Source organism: Danio aesculapii, chromosome 15 (genome assembly GCF_903798145.1).
Source record: "Danio aesculapii chromosome 15, fDanAes4.1, whole genome shotgun sequence".
In the NCBI taxonomy this organism is placed as follows: Eukaryota; Metazoa; Chordata; class Actinopteri; order Cypriniformes; family Danionidae; genus Danio; species Danio aesculapii.
Window position 1 is genome coordinate 3,494,975 of NC_079449.1, and position 16,633 is coordinate 3,511,607.

Consider the following 16,633-nt stretch of genomic DNA (forward strand, 5'->3'; position numbering starts at 1 on the left):
GTGACTGAAATATTATTTTAATAAATATAAATGTTTAATAAATCTGTGTAAATGCATCAAAATACATTGCCTTTATTCACTGAGAAATGGAGAAAAATATTCATTTTCAAAATGGGGTGTACTCAGTTATGTTGAACACTGTATATATTTAATATTTTATTTATGTCTTATTATTTTTTAAATAGATTGATTAAAACATTGATAATAAAGTTTGTTATACCAGTGTTATTTTACTTTTTGATTTGTTTCTGTCTTGTGTATTTGTGAAGGTGACAGTGGTGCAGTGAACATCTCAGCTGTTTTGGGTTGCAGTGTTACGTTCAGATGTCCTTGGAACCGCAACCTTTTAGTTTATCGTTTGTACATACAGAGACTTGGATTTAAGATGCAGTTTGTCAATGGTTTTGATACTGACAAGGAGCTGGAAGTGTCTCCTGAGTACCAGGACAGAACAGAAGTGAACAAAACGGAGCTCAGCATGGAGATGAGAAACATCAAAACTTCTGATGAAGGATTGTATCAATGTCTTGTCTTTTACTCCACAGCCAGTGCTCAAATATCCAGGATCTATCTCAAAGTCACAGGTATGATAAAAAGATGACTCCTATGAGCTCATAAGTGTGCATTAGAGTTTAATCTAATTATTAACTTTTGTATCTGAAATTGACCTCTGTTGACTACAATCTTCCATTTTGTCCTAATGTAAATTGATGAAAAGAGCTGTTATGTAAGATAAAGGTCTCATAATGCAAAATAAAATAGTCAATGGGTTTTTTTCTGCGTAGTACCTTATACACTCTCAGAAATAAAAATGTAGACCTGTCACAGAAGCTGTACCTTTTCAAAAGGTTCATGTTTGTACCCAAAGAGTCCATATTCATATCTCAAAAGTACATACACTAACCGACCACTTTAACTACTCATCAATACAAATTTCTAATCAGCCAATCACATGGCAGCAACTCAATGCATTTAGGCATGTGGACATGATCAAGACGATCTGCTGCAGTTCAAAGCGAGCATCAGAATGGAGAAGAAAGGGGATTTAATGGCTCGTTTCCACTGACTGGTACGGTACGGTACGGTTCGGTTTGGTACGGGTCACCTTTATCAAGCTTGCGTTTCCACTAACAAGGGTACCCTTTTGGTGGGCGTGGTGTACGACAAAGTTTCAGACGACGTTATTCTCACTCGAGGAAATGTCTACAATTAAGCTGTACGGGTCGCTCACATATCATATGAAAAGCTCTTCTCACAAAACAGATGCTTCATAAACATAAATACTTGTGTAGAAATGTTTATTACTAACTTTTCAATGAACATGAGTTGATTATAACTGCAGATCGATGACAGTGAGAAACAGCCTACTGTAACGTCTGTAATTATATTAAATAACTAAATAAATGAACATATATAAACACATACAGACCCTTATAGTCTCCGATATGTTATCAATTACAGAAGAACTACAAACAGCAGACATTTCGTCCGTATTTAGGTTCAAAAACAGCACAATATATAGCCTACAGTCAGTGAATACCTCTTATCTGTGTCTGTAATCTTCAGCAGCACATGTAGCCTCTGTTAGAGAGTAATTCCATCATTCTGAGTTCATATTAGTCCAAAAGGTGAAGATAACAAAAATAATTAAATAAGGCAGTTTGTTCACGTCTGCTCAAAAATAATGTGCTCCTTTTCCCCCGGCTTCTCCTTTGTTTCTTCACGCTTCACTCTCGCGTTTGTCAGTGTCTGACAGTATCGGGTTTCAAAAGCACGTCAATAATCAAGTGCAGGTTATTATCATGATCATCAGCTCAAGAAGTGTGTTATTTCAGATATAATGTTAGACGCACGGCGAGCGCTAGCAAGAAAGCGAAACCGCTCGCGCCTCAGACTGCCTCGTAAAAAAAACTTTGTGGCACAGGGTAAATCTGCTCTCCTTCTTGGCTTTGTGGCTGTTTATCAAGACGACAAGGTTTGTTTGTGCCCGGGTCGATCATGGCTCATTATTATATGTATAAATAATTCCGCTGTAATCTCTCGTTGTGCGCGTATTTTAAACATGGCGGGTTTTTTGTTTTCATTCTGGCTTGTTGCGTAAGCGAATGACGTATCTCTGTAAACCAATAGCGTTCAGCTGCGCGTCTCGCTCCGCCTTTTGGTACCCTTTCTCGTGTTTGGTACCCTTTCGAAAGGGTGCCGAAAAAGTGGTACGGTTCGGTTCGGTACGCTTTTTGACAGTGGAAACGGCTATAAAAGCGTACCAAACCGAACCGTACCGTATCACTCAGTGGAAACGGGCCATAAGTGACTTTGAACGTGGCATGGTTGTTGGTGCCAGACAGGCTAGTCTGAGTATTTCAGAAACTATCAGAAACTAAAATATCCAGTGAGCGGCAGTTCTGTGGGCGCAAATGCCTTGTTGATGCCAGAGGTCAGAGGAGAATGGCCAGACTGGTTCCAGCTGATAGAAAGGCAACAGTAAAATAACCACTCGTTTCAACCGAGGTCTGCAGAAGAGCATCTCTGAACACACAACATGTCCAACCTTGAGGCGGATGGGCTACAGCAGCAGAAGACCACACCGGGTGCCACTCCTGTCAGCTAAGAACAGGAAACTGAGGCTACAATTCACACAGGCTCACCAAAACTGGACAATAGAAGATTGGAGAAACGTTGCCTGGTCTGATGAGTCTCCATTTCTGCTGCCACATTCAGATTTTAATTAGAATTTGGCATCAACAACATGAAAGCATGGATCCATCCTGCCTTGTATCAACAGTTCAGGCTGGTGGTGGTGGTGTAATGGTGTGGGGGATATTTTCTTGGCACACTTTGGGCAACTTGAGCAGTTGAGTTACCAATTGAGCATCGTGTCAATGCCACAGCCTACCTGAGTATTGTTGCTGACCATGTCCATCCCTTTATGACCACAGTGTACTCATCTTCTGATGGCTACTTCCAGCAGGATAATGCTCCATGTCATAAAGCGTGAATCATCTCAGACTGGTTTCTTGAACATGACAATGAGTTCACTGTACTCAAATGGCCTCCACAGTCACCAGAGCTCAATCCAAAAGAGCACGTTTGGGATGTGGTGGAACGGGAGATTCACATCATGGATGTGCAGCCGACAAATCTGCAGCAACTGTTTCCAGTACCAATATTTCCAGTACCTTGTTGAATCTATGCCACGAAGGATTAAGGCAGTTCTGAAGGCAAAAGGGGGTCCAACCCTGTACAAGTAAGGTGTACCTAATAAAGTGGCTGGTGAGTGTATAGTATTTAAAGGTTCAGAAATGTATCCCTTGAAATTACTATACTATACCTCTGAAGTACCAAAATGCACATTTAGGTACAAACATGAACCTTTCGAAAAAGTGCTGCCTCAGTGACTGTGAGAGTGTAGTATGCTCACTGAAGTACAGCTTGTACTCAGCAGATAAACTGAATTAACTGAGGTAATTTTGAGTCATTTCTGTCCTGTTTGTTCGTGAAGGTGAGAAGATCTCGGCTGTTTTGGGTCGCAGTGTTACGTTCAGATGTACTTGGAACCTCAGTATTCCTGTTTACAAATTGTACATCCAGAAACCTGAACTTCAGCCTCTGTTCATCAATGGTTTTGATCTTGACAAGGAGCTACAAGTGTCTCCTGAGTACCGGGACAGAACAGAAGTGAACAAAGCAGAGCTCAGCATGGAGATGAGAAACGTCACAGTGTCTGATGAAGGACCGTACGAATGTGTTGTTTTTTCCTCAACAACCAGTCCTGATCGATCCAAGATCTATCTCATGGTCACAGGTATGATACAAAGTCGACTCTGTTTCAGCTCATAAGTGTAAATTTAATGTCAATTCAATGGGCTTTATGCACAGCTAGTGTTTTTTAACCATTGATAAACTTCCGGTGAAAGCTTAATGTGACTATTTTCAATTTCATACGGTTGCTTTTACAGCATCAGTGTTGCAATGTAATTTATATATAATCAGCTAAATAGACTTAAGCATCTATTTGGTTGTTAAAGCGTAAAAAAGACGAAAGACCGTTTAAACACAGGCGTCATCAGTAGCAGCAGGCTAGCGCAGAAACTCCATTGAAAATACTGAGGTAAAATTAATTTCCATAATGTAAAGACATGGCACACAAAAATATAATTTAATGCAGTGCTACTTGTTTGATCTGATACCCACTTTATATTCAATTTCAGTTCAATTCATCTTTATTTCTATAGCCCTTTACAGTGTAGATTGTGTCAAAGCAGCTTCACATAGAAGATTATATTGTTTTGAAACCGTGTCAGTTCAGTTTTCAGAGTTTAAGTTCAGTTCAGTTTAGCTCAGTTCAGTGTGGTTTAATTTTAACTGCTGAGAGTCCAAACACTGAAGAGCAAATCCAGCCATGGGCAGCTCTACAGGTCCCGAACCATGCAAGCTAGTGGCGACAGCGGCGAGGAAAAAACTTGTGTAGAAAAGTGAAGAATTAAAAAACCTCGTGAGAAACCAGACTCAATTGGGCACGATCATTTCTCCTCTGGCCAAACGTCTTGTGCAGAGCTGCAGTCTAGGTGCTGGAGAAGCTGGACGTCAGCGAGACTCGTCTGTCCCTGGAGCGTCACAGGAATCAGTCTCATGCTCTCCACTCCTCCGTGACCACCACAGCAGCTGCTCAGGATACGGCCTGGTCCAGGATTGTGGAAACCTTGGGATCATCCCTTCATAGGTCTTGGATCACGTCAGTCTCTGGGGGCCTCGGGATGAGTATCGCCAGGTGGAAATAGAGAATACTGCTATGTGATGCATTGAGTGTATGCTTTGCTAAAGAGATAGGTCTTTAATGCAGTTTTGAACTGAGAGAGAGTGTTTGAGCCTCAGACATTATCAGGAAGGCTATTCCAGAGTTTAGGAGCCATAAATGAGAAGGCTCGACCTCCTTTACTCGACTTTATGTCATACATGTATCTCAGCCAGGCAGTGAAGATTGCTGTTTCTTAAAGAAATCAGATCTTAAACGTAGCAATTTTGTATGGGATGAAAATTCACCGGAAGCCTTGGGGCTGGCGGACTGAAATTAAAAGTCTGGAGTCAAACAACATCAATTATTGCGTTTTGTTGTTTACATCTGAAACTCACACCTGTTATGAAAATATTAAACTTTTCCTGTTTTTATAGCCGAATTCAGCACTCCATCTGTGGAGGCCGAGTGCGGCGAGCGCAATCCCGAAAAGGGGCGGAGCTGTCAGATGAGCTGCGGAGCTGGGGGCGGGTACCCACGCAGTGATGTCATTTGGGCTGGGCTTAACCAGAGTATGATGATCGTCCTTAACGACAGCTCTTCAGAAGATTCAACATACAAAACATGGAGCATCAACCAAACCATCAAGTACACCTGCGAGCGTCCGGTCCATGTCAGCTGTGAAATAGGGGGCGCTGTTTCCCACACCATCACTATATGCGAGTCAGCTCCACTGGGATTTGACATGTTTTGTTTGGGATTTTGAGCAGAAATTAACAAGTTGTACTCACTGCAGAGCCACATGGGCAGAGCTGAGCTCCGACATGGGGAAGCTTGAGCTCGAGCTCCTCCTTACTGCACTTCTTCTACTAGTGATGTCACTGGGGGGTGGGGTTAGGGGTGGGGTGAGTGAGTGAACGCATTAAAACCAAGGGGCAACCTCCCGCTCTCCCTCGGGAAGCCAATACGGAAGTAACTAAAACTGCAATTCATCAACTCGCCTTGGGGGGCTGGCTCCAGGAAGTCCAGGTCATTTCTGACTGCAATGGGAAATTGGCCATTTTTACAGCTGATAAAAACATGCTTACAGCCTGGTACAAATGATGGCTTTGGTTCATATAGCCATGATTAACCTTCATGACAACTGTGAGGGGGGTGCATTTTTTAATAACTCATCCGTTTCGTTTTGTTAAGTTATATTAAGTCTGCATAATTAAGGGCGTGGCCACTTGAGTGACAGCTAGGTCTCGCTGCTCGCTGTCTCGTCACCTGAGCTGATTACGGCTAATTAGCCAATAAACTCAGCATATACATCGCATTTTTGTGTTGGTTAATGTTTCTTTACACAGTCAATTGCCTTTTGGGATTATTTCCTACAATTATCAGATGATATGGGATGCTGTGTGCACTTAATTGTGCTCACAAACCATTCACGTGGCCTCCGTTTCCCATGTGAGTAAAGTTATATACTTGTATACCATCTCAATAAATGTGTGTGTTTTATTTAAGATCATTTATCATTTATAATGTTCTTTAGAGCTGTAATGCCCTCTAGAATCTGACAGATTGATTAGCTGTAGGCTATAAAACAGTCATATGAAGCGTTGTCATACAGTGTTATGCCTGGATTTCATCAATAGTCTTGGATTTACTAACACAGACTATAATTGAAGTGTTTGGACGTATTTCGGGTTTTCCTCCTGTAGAAAAACGTCATAAGAACAATGCTTAGTGGCTCAATGTATTACAGCAGTGCTTTTAAAAGTCTAAACACTTTATTGATATAGTGTACAGCCAAGCACATGTGGTCAGAACACAAACGAGTCGCAGGTAATAAAGTATTAAGCGTTTCTCCCAAAGTAAGCTCTGTCTAAACCAGGTCCAAGCAAAATGACAGCACGTGTCTGTAGCTCCGCTCACACTCCGCCTTTTTGCCCTTGTTTGGTATCCCGCCGTGGGTGCGATGACGCGCGAACAAAATGGCGACGGTTGGCCGCGCCTACTTTTAGCTTCATTTGCGCTCTTCAGAAACCTATGGGTGACGTCACGGATGCTACGTCCATATATTTTACAGTCTATGATTAAAACCAAAGACTGTAAATGTTATGTACGTAGTATCCGTGATATCACCCATATGTTTCTGAAGAGTGCAAATGAAGCTACAAGTAAATGCAAGGCTATTTATGAAATCCAGGCATAACACTGTATGACAACGTTTCAGATGACTGTTCTAGAACCTACAGCTAATCAGTCTGTCAGAGGGCATTACAGGTCTAAGAAAGTTATAAATGATAAATGATCTTAAATAAAACAAATATATTTATAGAGATGGTATATAATTTCACTCTCCTGGGAAATGGAGGGCACGTGAACAGTTTGTGAGCACAATTAAATGCACACAGCATCCCATATCATCTGATAATTGTAGTAAATAATTCCAAAAGGCAATTGACTGTGAAAATAAATGGTAAACAAAACAAAAATATGATATATATACCGAGTTCAGTGGCTTATCAGCCAGAAAGACATGACGGCGAGCAGCAAGACCTAGCTGTCACACAAGTGGCCACGCCCATAAGTATGCAGACTATATATAACTTAATAAAAATAAAATGGATGAGTTATAAAAAAAATTCACCCTCTCACAGTTGTCGTGAAGAGAAATATTAGCTATATTGTACCAGGCTGTAAACATGTTTTTACCTGATGTAAAATTGGCCGATTTAGCATTGCAGTCAGAGAACATCTGGACTTCCTGGAGCCAGCCCCCAAAGGCCAGTCGATGAATTGCAGTTTCGGTTACTTCTGTATTGGCTCACGAGGGAGAGCGGGATGTTGCCGCTTGATTAAATCAGCTTATAAGAGGAGGAGCGTGAGCTCTGGATCCCCCTCATTGGAGTCCAAGTAGCTCTGCAGCGAGCAACGTCTCGAAATTAATGGAATTAATTTGTGAAAATGATTAACATAGTGTGTTAATTATGTTATATATTATCAAAAAAAGCAGGAAATTAAATTACAAAAATGTAGATTTTTCTGTTTCTAAATTCAGAATTTTGTTGTTAGTTTAAGTATTGTTTATGTTTATTAGAAATAAGAAAAAAGGGAGAAATAGCAAATAAAAATGATACAAATAGTACTGTTTTTTTTAGGAATGTTATGGTTGATTATTCAGATACAAATGGTTTATTCATATGGGTTATTATTCAGATACAAAAAATACAGAAATAATTTAATCAGATGTAAAATAAATAATGATTAGTCTTTACTTAATGAATTAAATACACACGGATTCTTATTAAATCTTTTGTTAAAGATTTGTTCTTTATTTTTGTATCATTTTATTACCAATAATGACACAGAGAGTAGCAGATTTATTGGGCTACTGCCACTTTAAGACCTGATGCACATCCTTTCTTTCCTTCTTTTTAAATATATAAATCTTTAATTATTTGGTTTATTCACACATATATATATATATAATGTGTGTGTGTGTGTGTGTGTGTGTGTGTGCGTGTGTGTGTGTGTGTGTGTGTGTGTGTGTGTGTGTGTGTGTGTGTGTGTGTGTGTGTGTGTGTGTGTATACAGTTAAAGTCAGAATTATTAGCCCCCCTTTGAATTTTTTTCTTTTTCAAATATTTCTAAAATGATGTTAAACAGAGCAAGGAAATTTTCACAGTATGTCTTATAATATTTTTTCTTCTTGAGAAAGTCTTAATTGTTTTATTTCGGCTAGAATAAAAGCAGTTATTAATTTTTTAAGAACCATTTCAAGGTCAAAATCATTAGCTCCTTTAAACAAATTTTTTTTTTTTCGAGTCTACAGAACAAACCATCGTTATACAATAACTTGCCTAATTACCTTAACCTGCCTAGTTAACCTAATTAACCTAGTTAAGCCTTTAAATGTCACTTTAAGCTGTATAGAAGTGTCTTGAAAAATATCTAGTCTAATATCATTTACTGTCATCATGGCAAAGAAAAAATTAATCAGTTACTAGAGATGAGTTATTAAAACTATTATGATTAGAAATGAGTCTAGTGAAATGAGTAAAGATTTTCTCTCAGAGAAACAAATTGGGGGGAAAAATAAACAGGGGGGTAATAATTCTGACTTCAACTCTCTCTCTCTCTCTCTCTCTCTCTCTCTCTCTCTCTCTCTCTCTCTATATATATATATGTGTGTGTGTATATATGTATATGTGTGCGTGTGTGTGTATTGGGTCAAATATGTGTCTGATATGGGTTAATTTTTTTCAGTTACATTTAAATTACAATAATAATACTCTTTTTTATTAATTCATTTATTGATCAGACATTTAATCTTACTTTTAATCTAATGCTTTATACTGTTGTCTTTGTGAGTTACAAACGTGTTGAACGTCACATTAATTTCCATTGCTGTTTATTGTGGTTCAATTGTTGAGTTAATTTCTCTTTTATTACATTTTTCCAAAGATTAATCAATAAAATCATTTTTTCATCAGTTCATCTTCTGCTTTCAATTCAATTCATGTTTATTTACAATGTAGATTGTGTCAAAGCAGCTTAACACAGAAGTTAATGTAGTAAATGTAGTCAGTTCAGTGTTCAGAGTTGAAGTTCAGTTTAGCTCAGTTCAGTGTGGTTTAATTTTCACTGTTGAGAGTCCAAACACTGAAGAGTAAATCCATCGATGCGCAGCTCTACAGTTCCCTAATTGACAAAAGTGAAGAATTAAAAAACCTCGAAAGAGACCAGGCTCAGTTGGGCACGACCATTTCTCCTCTGGTCAAACCTCTTGTTCAGAGCTGCAGTCTTTCTTCCCTTCTGTTTGAATCTTTGGCAGATACATTGTTGTGGACCAAAATGCATATTACATATGCAAGTAAAATGTGTCTACTTCGATGGTGTTAATTAACTGAAAATTAAATGTGTAATCATGGGTGTAGTAATGTGTATCATTTATGCATCGGCACGGTGGCTCAGTGGTTAGCACTATGGCCTCACAGCAAGAAGGTCGCTGGTTTCGAGTCTCGGCTGGGTCAGTTGGCATTTCTATGTGGAGTTTGCATGTTCTCCCCACGTTGGCAGGGGTTTCCTCCGGGTGCTCCGGTTTCCCTCACAGCCCAAACACATGCGCTATAGGGGAATTGATTAACTAAATTGGCCGTACACTGTAAAAAAAATCATGTTAAATTAACAGTAACTTACCACCAGCAATTATCCAGTAGTTGCTGTATTTCATAAAACAGTAAAATTACTGTAATACTACTTTCAATAGTGTTATGTGTAAAATATACCTGCAAAAGTGTGTGTGGAGTTTTTCATTGTCATTTGCAATATTGTATTTAAATGCACAGTAACTTATTATTTCCCAGTTTTCATTGAAGAATCTACAGTAATATACTGTAAGCCATGTACACAGTATGAAAATGCTGACAATTTGTATACTGTGAAAACAACAATATATACAGTAACACACTGTATACAGCTTATAATGTAAGAAATAGTTGAGAAATGCAGTATAGTACTGTGAAAACAACAGAAATCTGTCACGGTGTAGTGTATAAGTGTGTGTGTGAATGAGTGTGTGTGGGTGTTTCCCAGTACTGGAAGGGCATCTGCTGCGTAAAACATTTGCTGGAATAGTTGGCGGTTCATACCAATGTGGCGACACCTGGATAATAAAGGGACTAAGCCGAAGGAAAATAAATGAATGTCATTTTATGAAGAAAAAAAGCTCCAAATGTCATTTAGTTTTATTAGAATTTTGAAGAAACGCTATCAGACATCTTATATAATAAAAAAATAATAATTTATTTAAACACAATCCTAATAAATGCAGAAAAATGGACCCTTTTCAAGTGGTGTATTTTTTTGTTACATCAGTATACACATATTTATTATGAAAAAAAGTCCCTATAAGAATGAATGTTTCCCGTTGTCTACAAAACAAACCATTGTTGTCCAATAACTTGCCTAATTAACTTAAATAACCTAGTTAAGTCTTTAACTAGTAAGCTGAATACTATCATGCATAGTAACTATTAAAATATTATGTACTGTGATCATGGCAAAGACAAAAGAAATTATTTCAAGAGTTCACACTTAGCCGATGATTCATCAAAAGCTTGTTTGGCATGCTGTCCCGGGAGAGAGCCCCGAGCTCAAGGGATCCTCGAGCCCGGGGCTTCCTCCCGTTTGCAGAGCGAGAGGGGAGCCTGAGCTCGGTGGATCGCAGAACTCCCCGTCTGCAGTAGCTAAGGGAACATGTGAGGAAAAAGGGGGCTAGACAAATGCTTGATTGTTATGCATGATGTATATATTTGAATGGTGGGAGGTAACCGGAGAACCCGGGGAAAACCCACGCAGACACGGGGAGAATATACAAACTCCTCACAGAAACACCTACCGACCTGGCAGGACCAGGGCTGGCAGTGTTCTTGCTGTGGGGCTAACAGTGCTAACCACTGGGCCTCCGTGCCACCCGATCTATAGTGAAGGAGGGTTTCTTCCAAACGAAGATAAAGTGGATTGAAAACTGTGGTTATTTATAGTAGTTTATGGCTCATATGATTGGATGATACTGATTAGCTTAATATGAGACTGGCTGTGATAAATCATAAGCATGTGATCCACTCGAAATTAGTTTATGAATAAACCTCACTTATTTAAACATTTATGTTCTAAAAATGTGTTGAAAAAATCTCTAAGTTAATCAGCATTGGGAATAATTTAGAAACAATCACATTTCACAAGTGGGCTGTTCATTTTGACCGTACAGAAATCCCAAGTACCTATTTGCCACTAGAGGGCGGAGTGTTTCCGTCTGTCCGCTCGAGGGCATGCGCAGTTATTCGCGCTCACCAGGAGAACCACAGGACTGACTGAACTTTACGAATGCCACAGACAGGCGTGTGTGTTTGTTTGTGGTGTGTTATTTAACGGTTCTCAGGAAAGCCTTGCTGTCTGACGTCATGTTTACCGTGTATCAGGAAGTAAAACTTATTTTAAAAAAAATAATAATAACATCGCGCGTTGTGTGAGATTAGTCTCCGCTCGTGTTCAGAGATCAGTGTGTGTCTGTGTATTGGCCATATATGACTCCCAAAAATCCCTCTTCTCTTCCTTTTTCAGTATGAAGGCATGTCAGAGGGAGAAATGAAGGAGATCAGGAAGAATTTCCCTAGAAGACTCGTGATGTGAGAAATGGAGAGAACAGATATTACTGCTGGTGTGTATCAGTGTGTGTGAAAGAGAGCGTGCCTGTGTGTATGTGAATGAAAGAAAAAGAGATGGGGATTGTCTTGAGTGTGTGCATGTGTGCCAGCCTGGTCAAAGGGGTGAAACTTTTTTTTTCTCCAAAGGTGGACCTTTATTCACCTCAGTTTCTGTTTATTTATTAGATTTAAATGCTGGATTTTAGTAACATTTTAAGCACTATTTTTAGCTGGATTAGCTTGTTGGGAGGTCATAATAACCAGTTTTTAATGTACCAAAAATATTTCCTAAAGATTAAAAAAAAAGAAATATGAAAACAATACTTATTTTTAAAATACATAATTATTACATCATATATCATTACAAAAAAATATCAAAATCTGTTAAAGTTTTACATTAAAAACTGTAGCCTATTTTGATTTGATTTGATTTAATTTTCGAACAAAAATATACATAAAATATCATTAACCAAAAATACATTTCAACATGGTCGAAAATGGAGCGGGATGAAGCACAAGCTTATTATTTTCCCACCCCATTACCACATACATCATTCGTCTATTACTTAAACTTATTTCTTCTTTTACTTATCTCTTCTCTTTACATGAAACATATTTATTCTATTGGCTTCTTTGACAAATTATATGTTTGATTCCATTTATTATATCTATTTATTTATTATTTATTGATCCATTGTATTTTCAATATAGGCAAATAACATTGGGGTGCGTTTCCCAAACAACGACGTAACTTGGGGCTATCATAGTACGATGCATCGTTTGGGAAAAGAACGATGTAGTGTCGAGTGTTTCCCAAAACAAGTAGTTTCTGTGTTGCAGATCCATCGTTTAAACCATGTTAGTTATAACGTAAAACGCCCATAATGATGCTCTAAACGGGGTTTTATTTAAAGAACACCATAATTTCTTTGTGCAAATTATATTGTTTTACACGCACACGCATTTAAAAAAATCTGCTATTAGTTTTGGTTAAAAACATGCACTGGTTTTCCATATTAAATTAAATATATGTAAATGGCACATATACGGCCTGCATTTTCTTCACTAATATTATTGAGAACATTACATATTATATTCTAATTTGAATTTAATTAATAATAATAATTTTTATTATTATTTTTATAATTTTTATTATTATTTAATTATTATTATTATTTATTATTATTTTTTTATTATTCATTCATTCATTTTTTTTCAGTTTAGTCCCTTTATTAATCTGGGGTCGCACAGCGGATGCCCTTCCAGCTGCAACCTATCTCTGAGAAACACCCATACACACTCATTCACACTCATACACTATGGACAATTTAGCCTACCCAATTCACTGGGAAACCGGAGCACCTGGAGGAAACCCACGCGAACGCGAGACCCAGCCGAGGCTCAAACCAGCGACCTTCTTGCTGTGAGGCGACAGCACTACCTACTGTGCCACTGCGTCGCCCATTATTATTATTATTATTATTATTTATTGTTATTATTATTATTTTGCTTTTATTATTATTATTATTATTATATATATTTTTTTATTATTATTATTACAATTTTTTTATTATTATAATTTTTTATTATTTTTTAATTATTATTATTATTATTATATTTTTATTTTTATTATTATTATTACATTTTTTTATTATTATAATTTTTAATTATTTTTAAATTATTATTATTGTTATTATTATTATTATTATTACTATTATAATTATTTTGCTTTTATTATTATTATTATTATATTTTTATTTTTATTATTATTATTAATTTTTTAATTATTATAATTTTTAATTATTTTTAAATTATTATTATTATTTTTATTTTGCTTTTATTATTATTGTTATTATTATTATATAGTTATTTTTATTATTATTATTACAATTTTTTATTATTATAATTTTTAATTATTTTATTATTATTATTATTATTATTATATGTTTGTTTTTATTATTATTATTTAAAAAAATTATTATTATAATTTTTAATTATTTTTAAATTATTATTATTATTATTATTATTATTATTATTATTATTATTATTATTATGAAAATCCCTCTGACTTGAGGTGGTTTGCCATCTCCAGGTTGGAGGAAAGTCCTTACCCCAAGTGGAGGAGTTCATGTATTTCGGGGTTTTGTTCACGAGTGAGGGAAGGATGGAGCGTGAGATTGACAGGCGGATCGGTGCAGCGGCAGCAGTAATGCGGTCGATGTACCGGACTGTTGTGGTAAAGAAGGAGCTGAGCTGAAAGGCAAAGCTCTTGATTTACCGGTCAATCTACGTTCCTACTCTTACATCTGGTCTTGAGCTTTAGGTCACGTCCGAAAGGACAAGATCTCAGATACAAGCGGCTGAAATTAGTTTCCTTCGCAGAGTGGCAGGGCGCACCCTTATAGATTGTGTGTGAGAGTGTGTGAGGGAGATTTTGTGTGCATGAGGGTGTTTGTGTGTATGAGAGAGGATGAGAAAGTGTGTGAAAGAAAGAGAGAGAGGGATGTGACAGAAAAAAGTGAGTGCTCATGAGTATGTGTGTGTGTGTGTGTGTGTGTGTGTGTGTGTGTGTGTGTGAAAGAGAGAGAAAATATGAGTGTGACTGTGTGAGGGTATGTGCATGTGAGATAGAATAAAACTTGTGTGTGTGTGTGTGTGTGTGTGTGTCTGTGTGTGTGCGCGCAAGCATGTGAATGTTGAACTCAATCCCATCAATGAGTCATAATAAACCCAGGTTGTGTCTAAATGTCAGCTATGGAGACCACACTGTGGGACTAAGGGAAGCAAGAGCAGAGCGTCAGGATTGAGCCGCAGCCAGAAGAGAAAGTTACCGACCAGCAAAAGGAAAAGAAGTGCGCTGAGAAGAAGTGATCTGGAAATGCCCTAACATTTGAGTGTGTTCCAGTAAAGCTCGTCGTCCTGCTGCCTCTGAGTAATCATGTGACAGGTGGAGATCCTCCATCGAGTGGCTGACTGTTGGTAAACACACTTCTACTTCCTGTACAGTAGAGAGAAGCAGTCTAATAGTGGTGTTTACTACGGTAAGTGTGCTATTGTTGATGTTTACACTTCGAGATAGAGATCAAGATAGCAGATAATCAGATATTCACAGGAGGAATCCTTTCTCATTAGACAGTAAGAAAACACCTAGCTGCCAGCTAGGGAACCACCTGGAATACCTTAGCAACAACATACCAATGCCTTGACAACCGTTTTTACCACTAGCTATTGTTTGATGGTTGATCAAACACAATGGATTGGGAATTGAAGCTGGATTAGCTGGTTAGCGAGTTAAGTATTTAAAGCTGCTGTGTGTGAGTTTCTGACTCTTCTAAAGCATAAAAACACTAGAATATGTTTGCAGATATTCAGAAACATGCTCAGTGAATGTTATGACTTCTTGGTGTTAATCTAGGGACTGAAGTATGTAACATTTATATTGTGACAATTTTGTGTAATATGAGGGAAAAAGACCATGCATCAACCAAAATACTGCCAAAAAGAGACTAATTTATTATACAAAAATCAAAGATAAACTGAAAATAGTACTAACAATGAAGAATAATATAGATAACAACAAACAACCACAAAAGGTGAATTACATACAATTTATACCATTAAAATAATGCAAAAACAACAAACCTCGCAAAGAAAGAGGACAAAAGTGGCGCTGAGAGTATAATCCTTTCTTTAACAATTACAATTGTGCTGTAATGCTGTAAAAATTGCCAGTAATAGTGTAAATGTACAGCTTGTAATTATTCATTTACACTGTTTGTAAATTTAAGCAGTAATACTGTAAAAATTGCCAGTAACACCATAAAATTGCCAGTAATACCATAAAAATTGCCAGTAATACTGTAAATGTACAGCTTGTAATTATTCATTTACACTGTGCCTGTAAATTTCAGCAGTAATACTGTAAAAATTGCCAGTAATACCATAAAATATTGCCAGTAATACTGTAAATGTACAGCTTGTAATTATTCATTTACACTGTGTTTGTAAATTTCAGTAGTAATACTGTAAAAATTGCAAGTAATACCATAAAAATTGCCAGTAACACCATAAAATTGCCAGTAATACCATAAAAATTGCCAGTAATAGTGTAAATGTACAGCTTGTAATTATTCATTTACACTGTGCCTGTAAATTTCAGCAGTAAAACAGTAAAAATTGCCAGCAATACCATAAAAATTGCCAGTAATACTGTAAATGTACAGCTTGTAATTATTCATTTACATTGTGCCTGTAAATTTCAGCAGTAATACTGTAAAAACTGCCAGTAATACCATAAAAATTGCCAGTAATGCCGTAAAAATGCCAGTAATACCATAAAAATTGCCAGTAATACTGTAAATGTACAGCTTGTAATTATGCATTTACATTGTGCCTGTAAATTTCAGCAGTAATACTGTAAAAATTGCCAGTAATACCGTAAAAATTGCCAGTAATACCATAAAAATTGCCAGTAATGCCGTAAAAAATGCCAGTAATACCATAAAAATTGCCAGTAATACTGTAAGTGTACAACTTGTAATTATTCATTTACATTGTGGCTGTAAATTTCAGCAGTAATTCTGTTAAAATTGCCAGTAATACCGTAAAAAGTGCCAGTAATACTAAAAATGTACAGCTTGTAATTATTCATTTACACTGTGCCTGTAAATTTCAGCAGTAATACTGTAAAAATTGCCAGTAA

General features: G+C 37.1%; 1 protein-coding gene across 1 annotated transcript; it reads left to right on the forward strand.

Annotated features, from left to right (window-relative positions):
* Positions 1-385: 385 nt before the first annotated feature.
* On the forward strand, positions 386-5,498 carry LOC130242022 (T-lymphocyte activation antigen CD80). The gene is made up of 3 exons (XM_056474042.1): positions 386-584; positions 3,500-3,802; positions 5,170-5,498. The coding sequence occupies exons 1-3, from the start codon at positions 386-388 to the stop codon at positions 5,496-5,498; spliced, it is 831 nt and encodes a 276-aa protein (XP_056330017.1).
* The last annotated feature ends 11,135 nt before the right edge of the window (positions 5,499-16,633 follow it).

Bases quoted from the DNA above. Each gene is read 5' to 3' on its own strand.
- LOC130242022 (XM_056474042.1), top strand. From the start codon at position 386: ATGCAGTTTGTCAATGGTTTTGATACTGACAAGGAGCTGGAAGTGTCT. The intron at 585-3,499 runs GTATGATAAAAA...TTGTTCGTGAAG, and splicing joins GATCTATCTCAAAGTCACAG to GTGAGAAGATCTCGGCTGTT. The intron at 3,803-5,169 runs GTATGATACAAA...CTGTTTTTATAG, and splicing joins GATCTATCTCATGGTCACAG to CCGAATTCAGCACTCCATCT.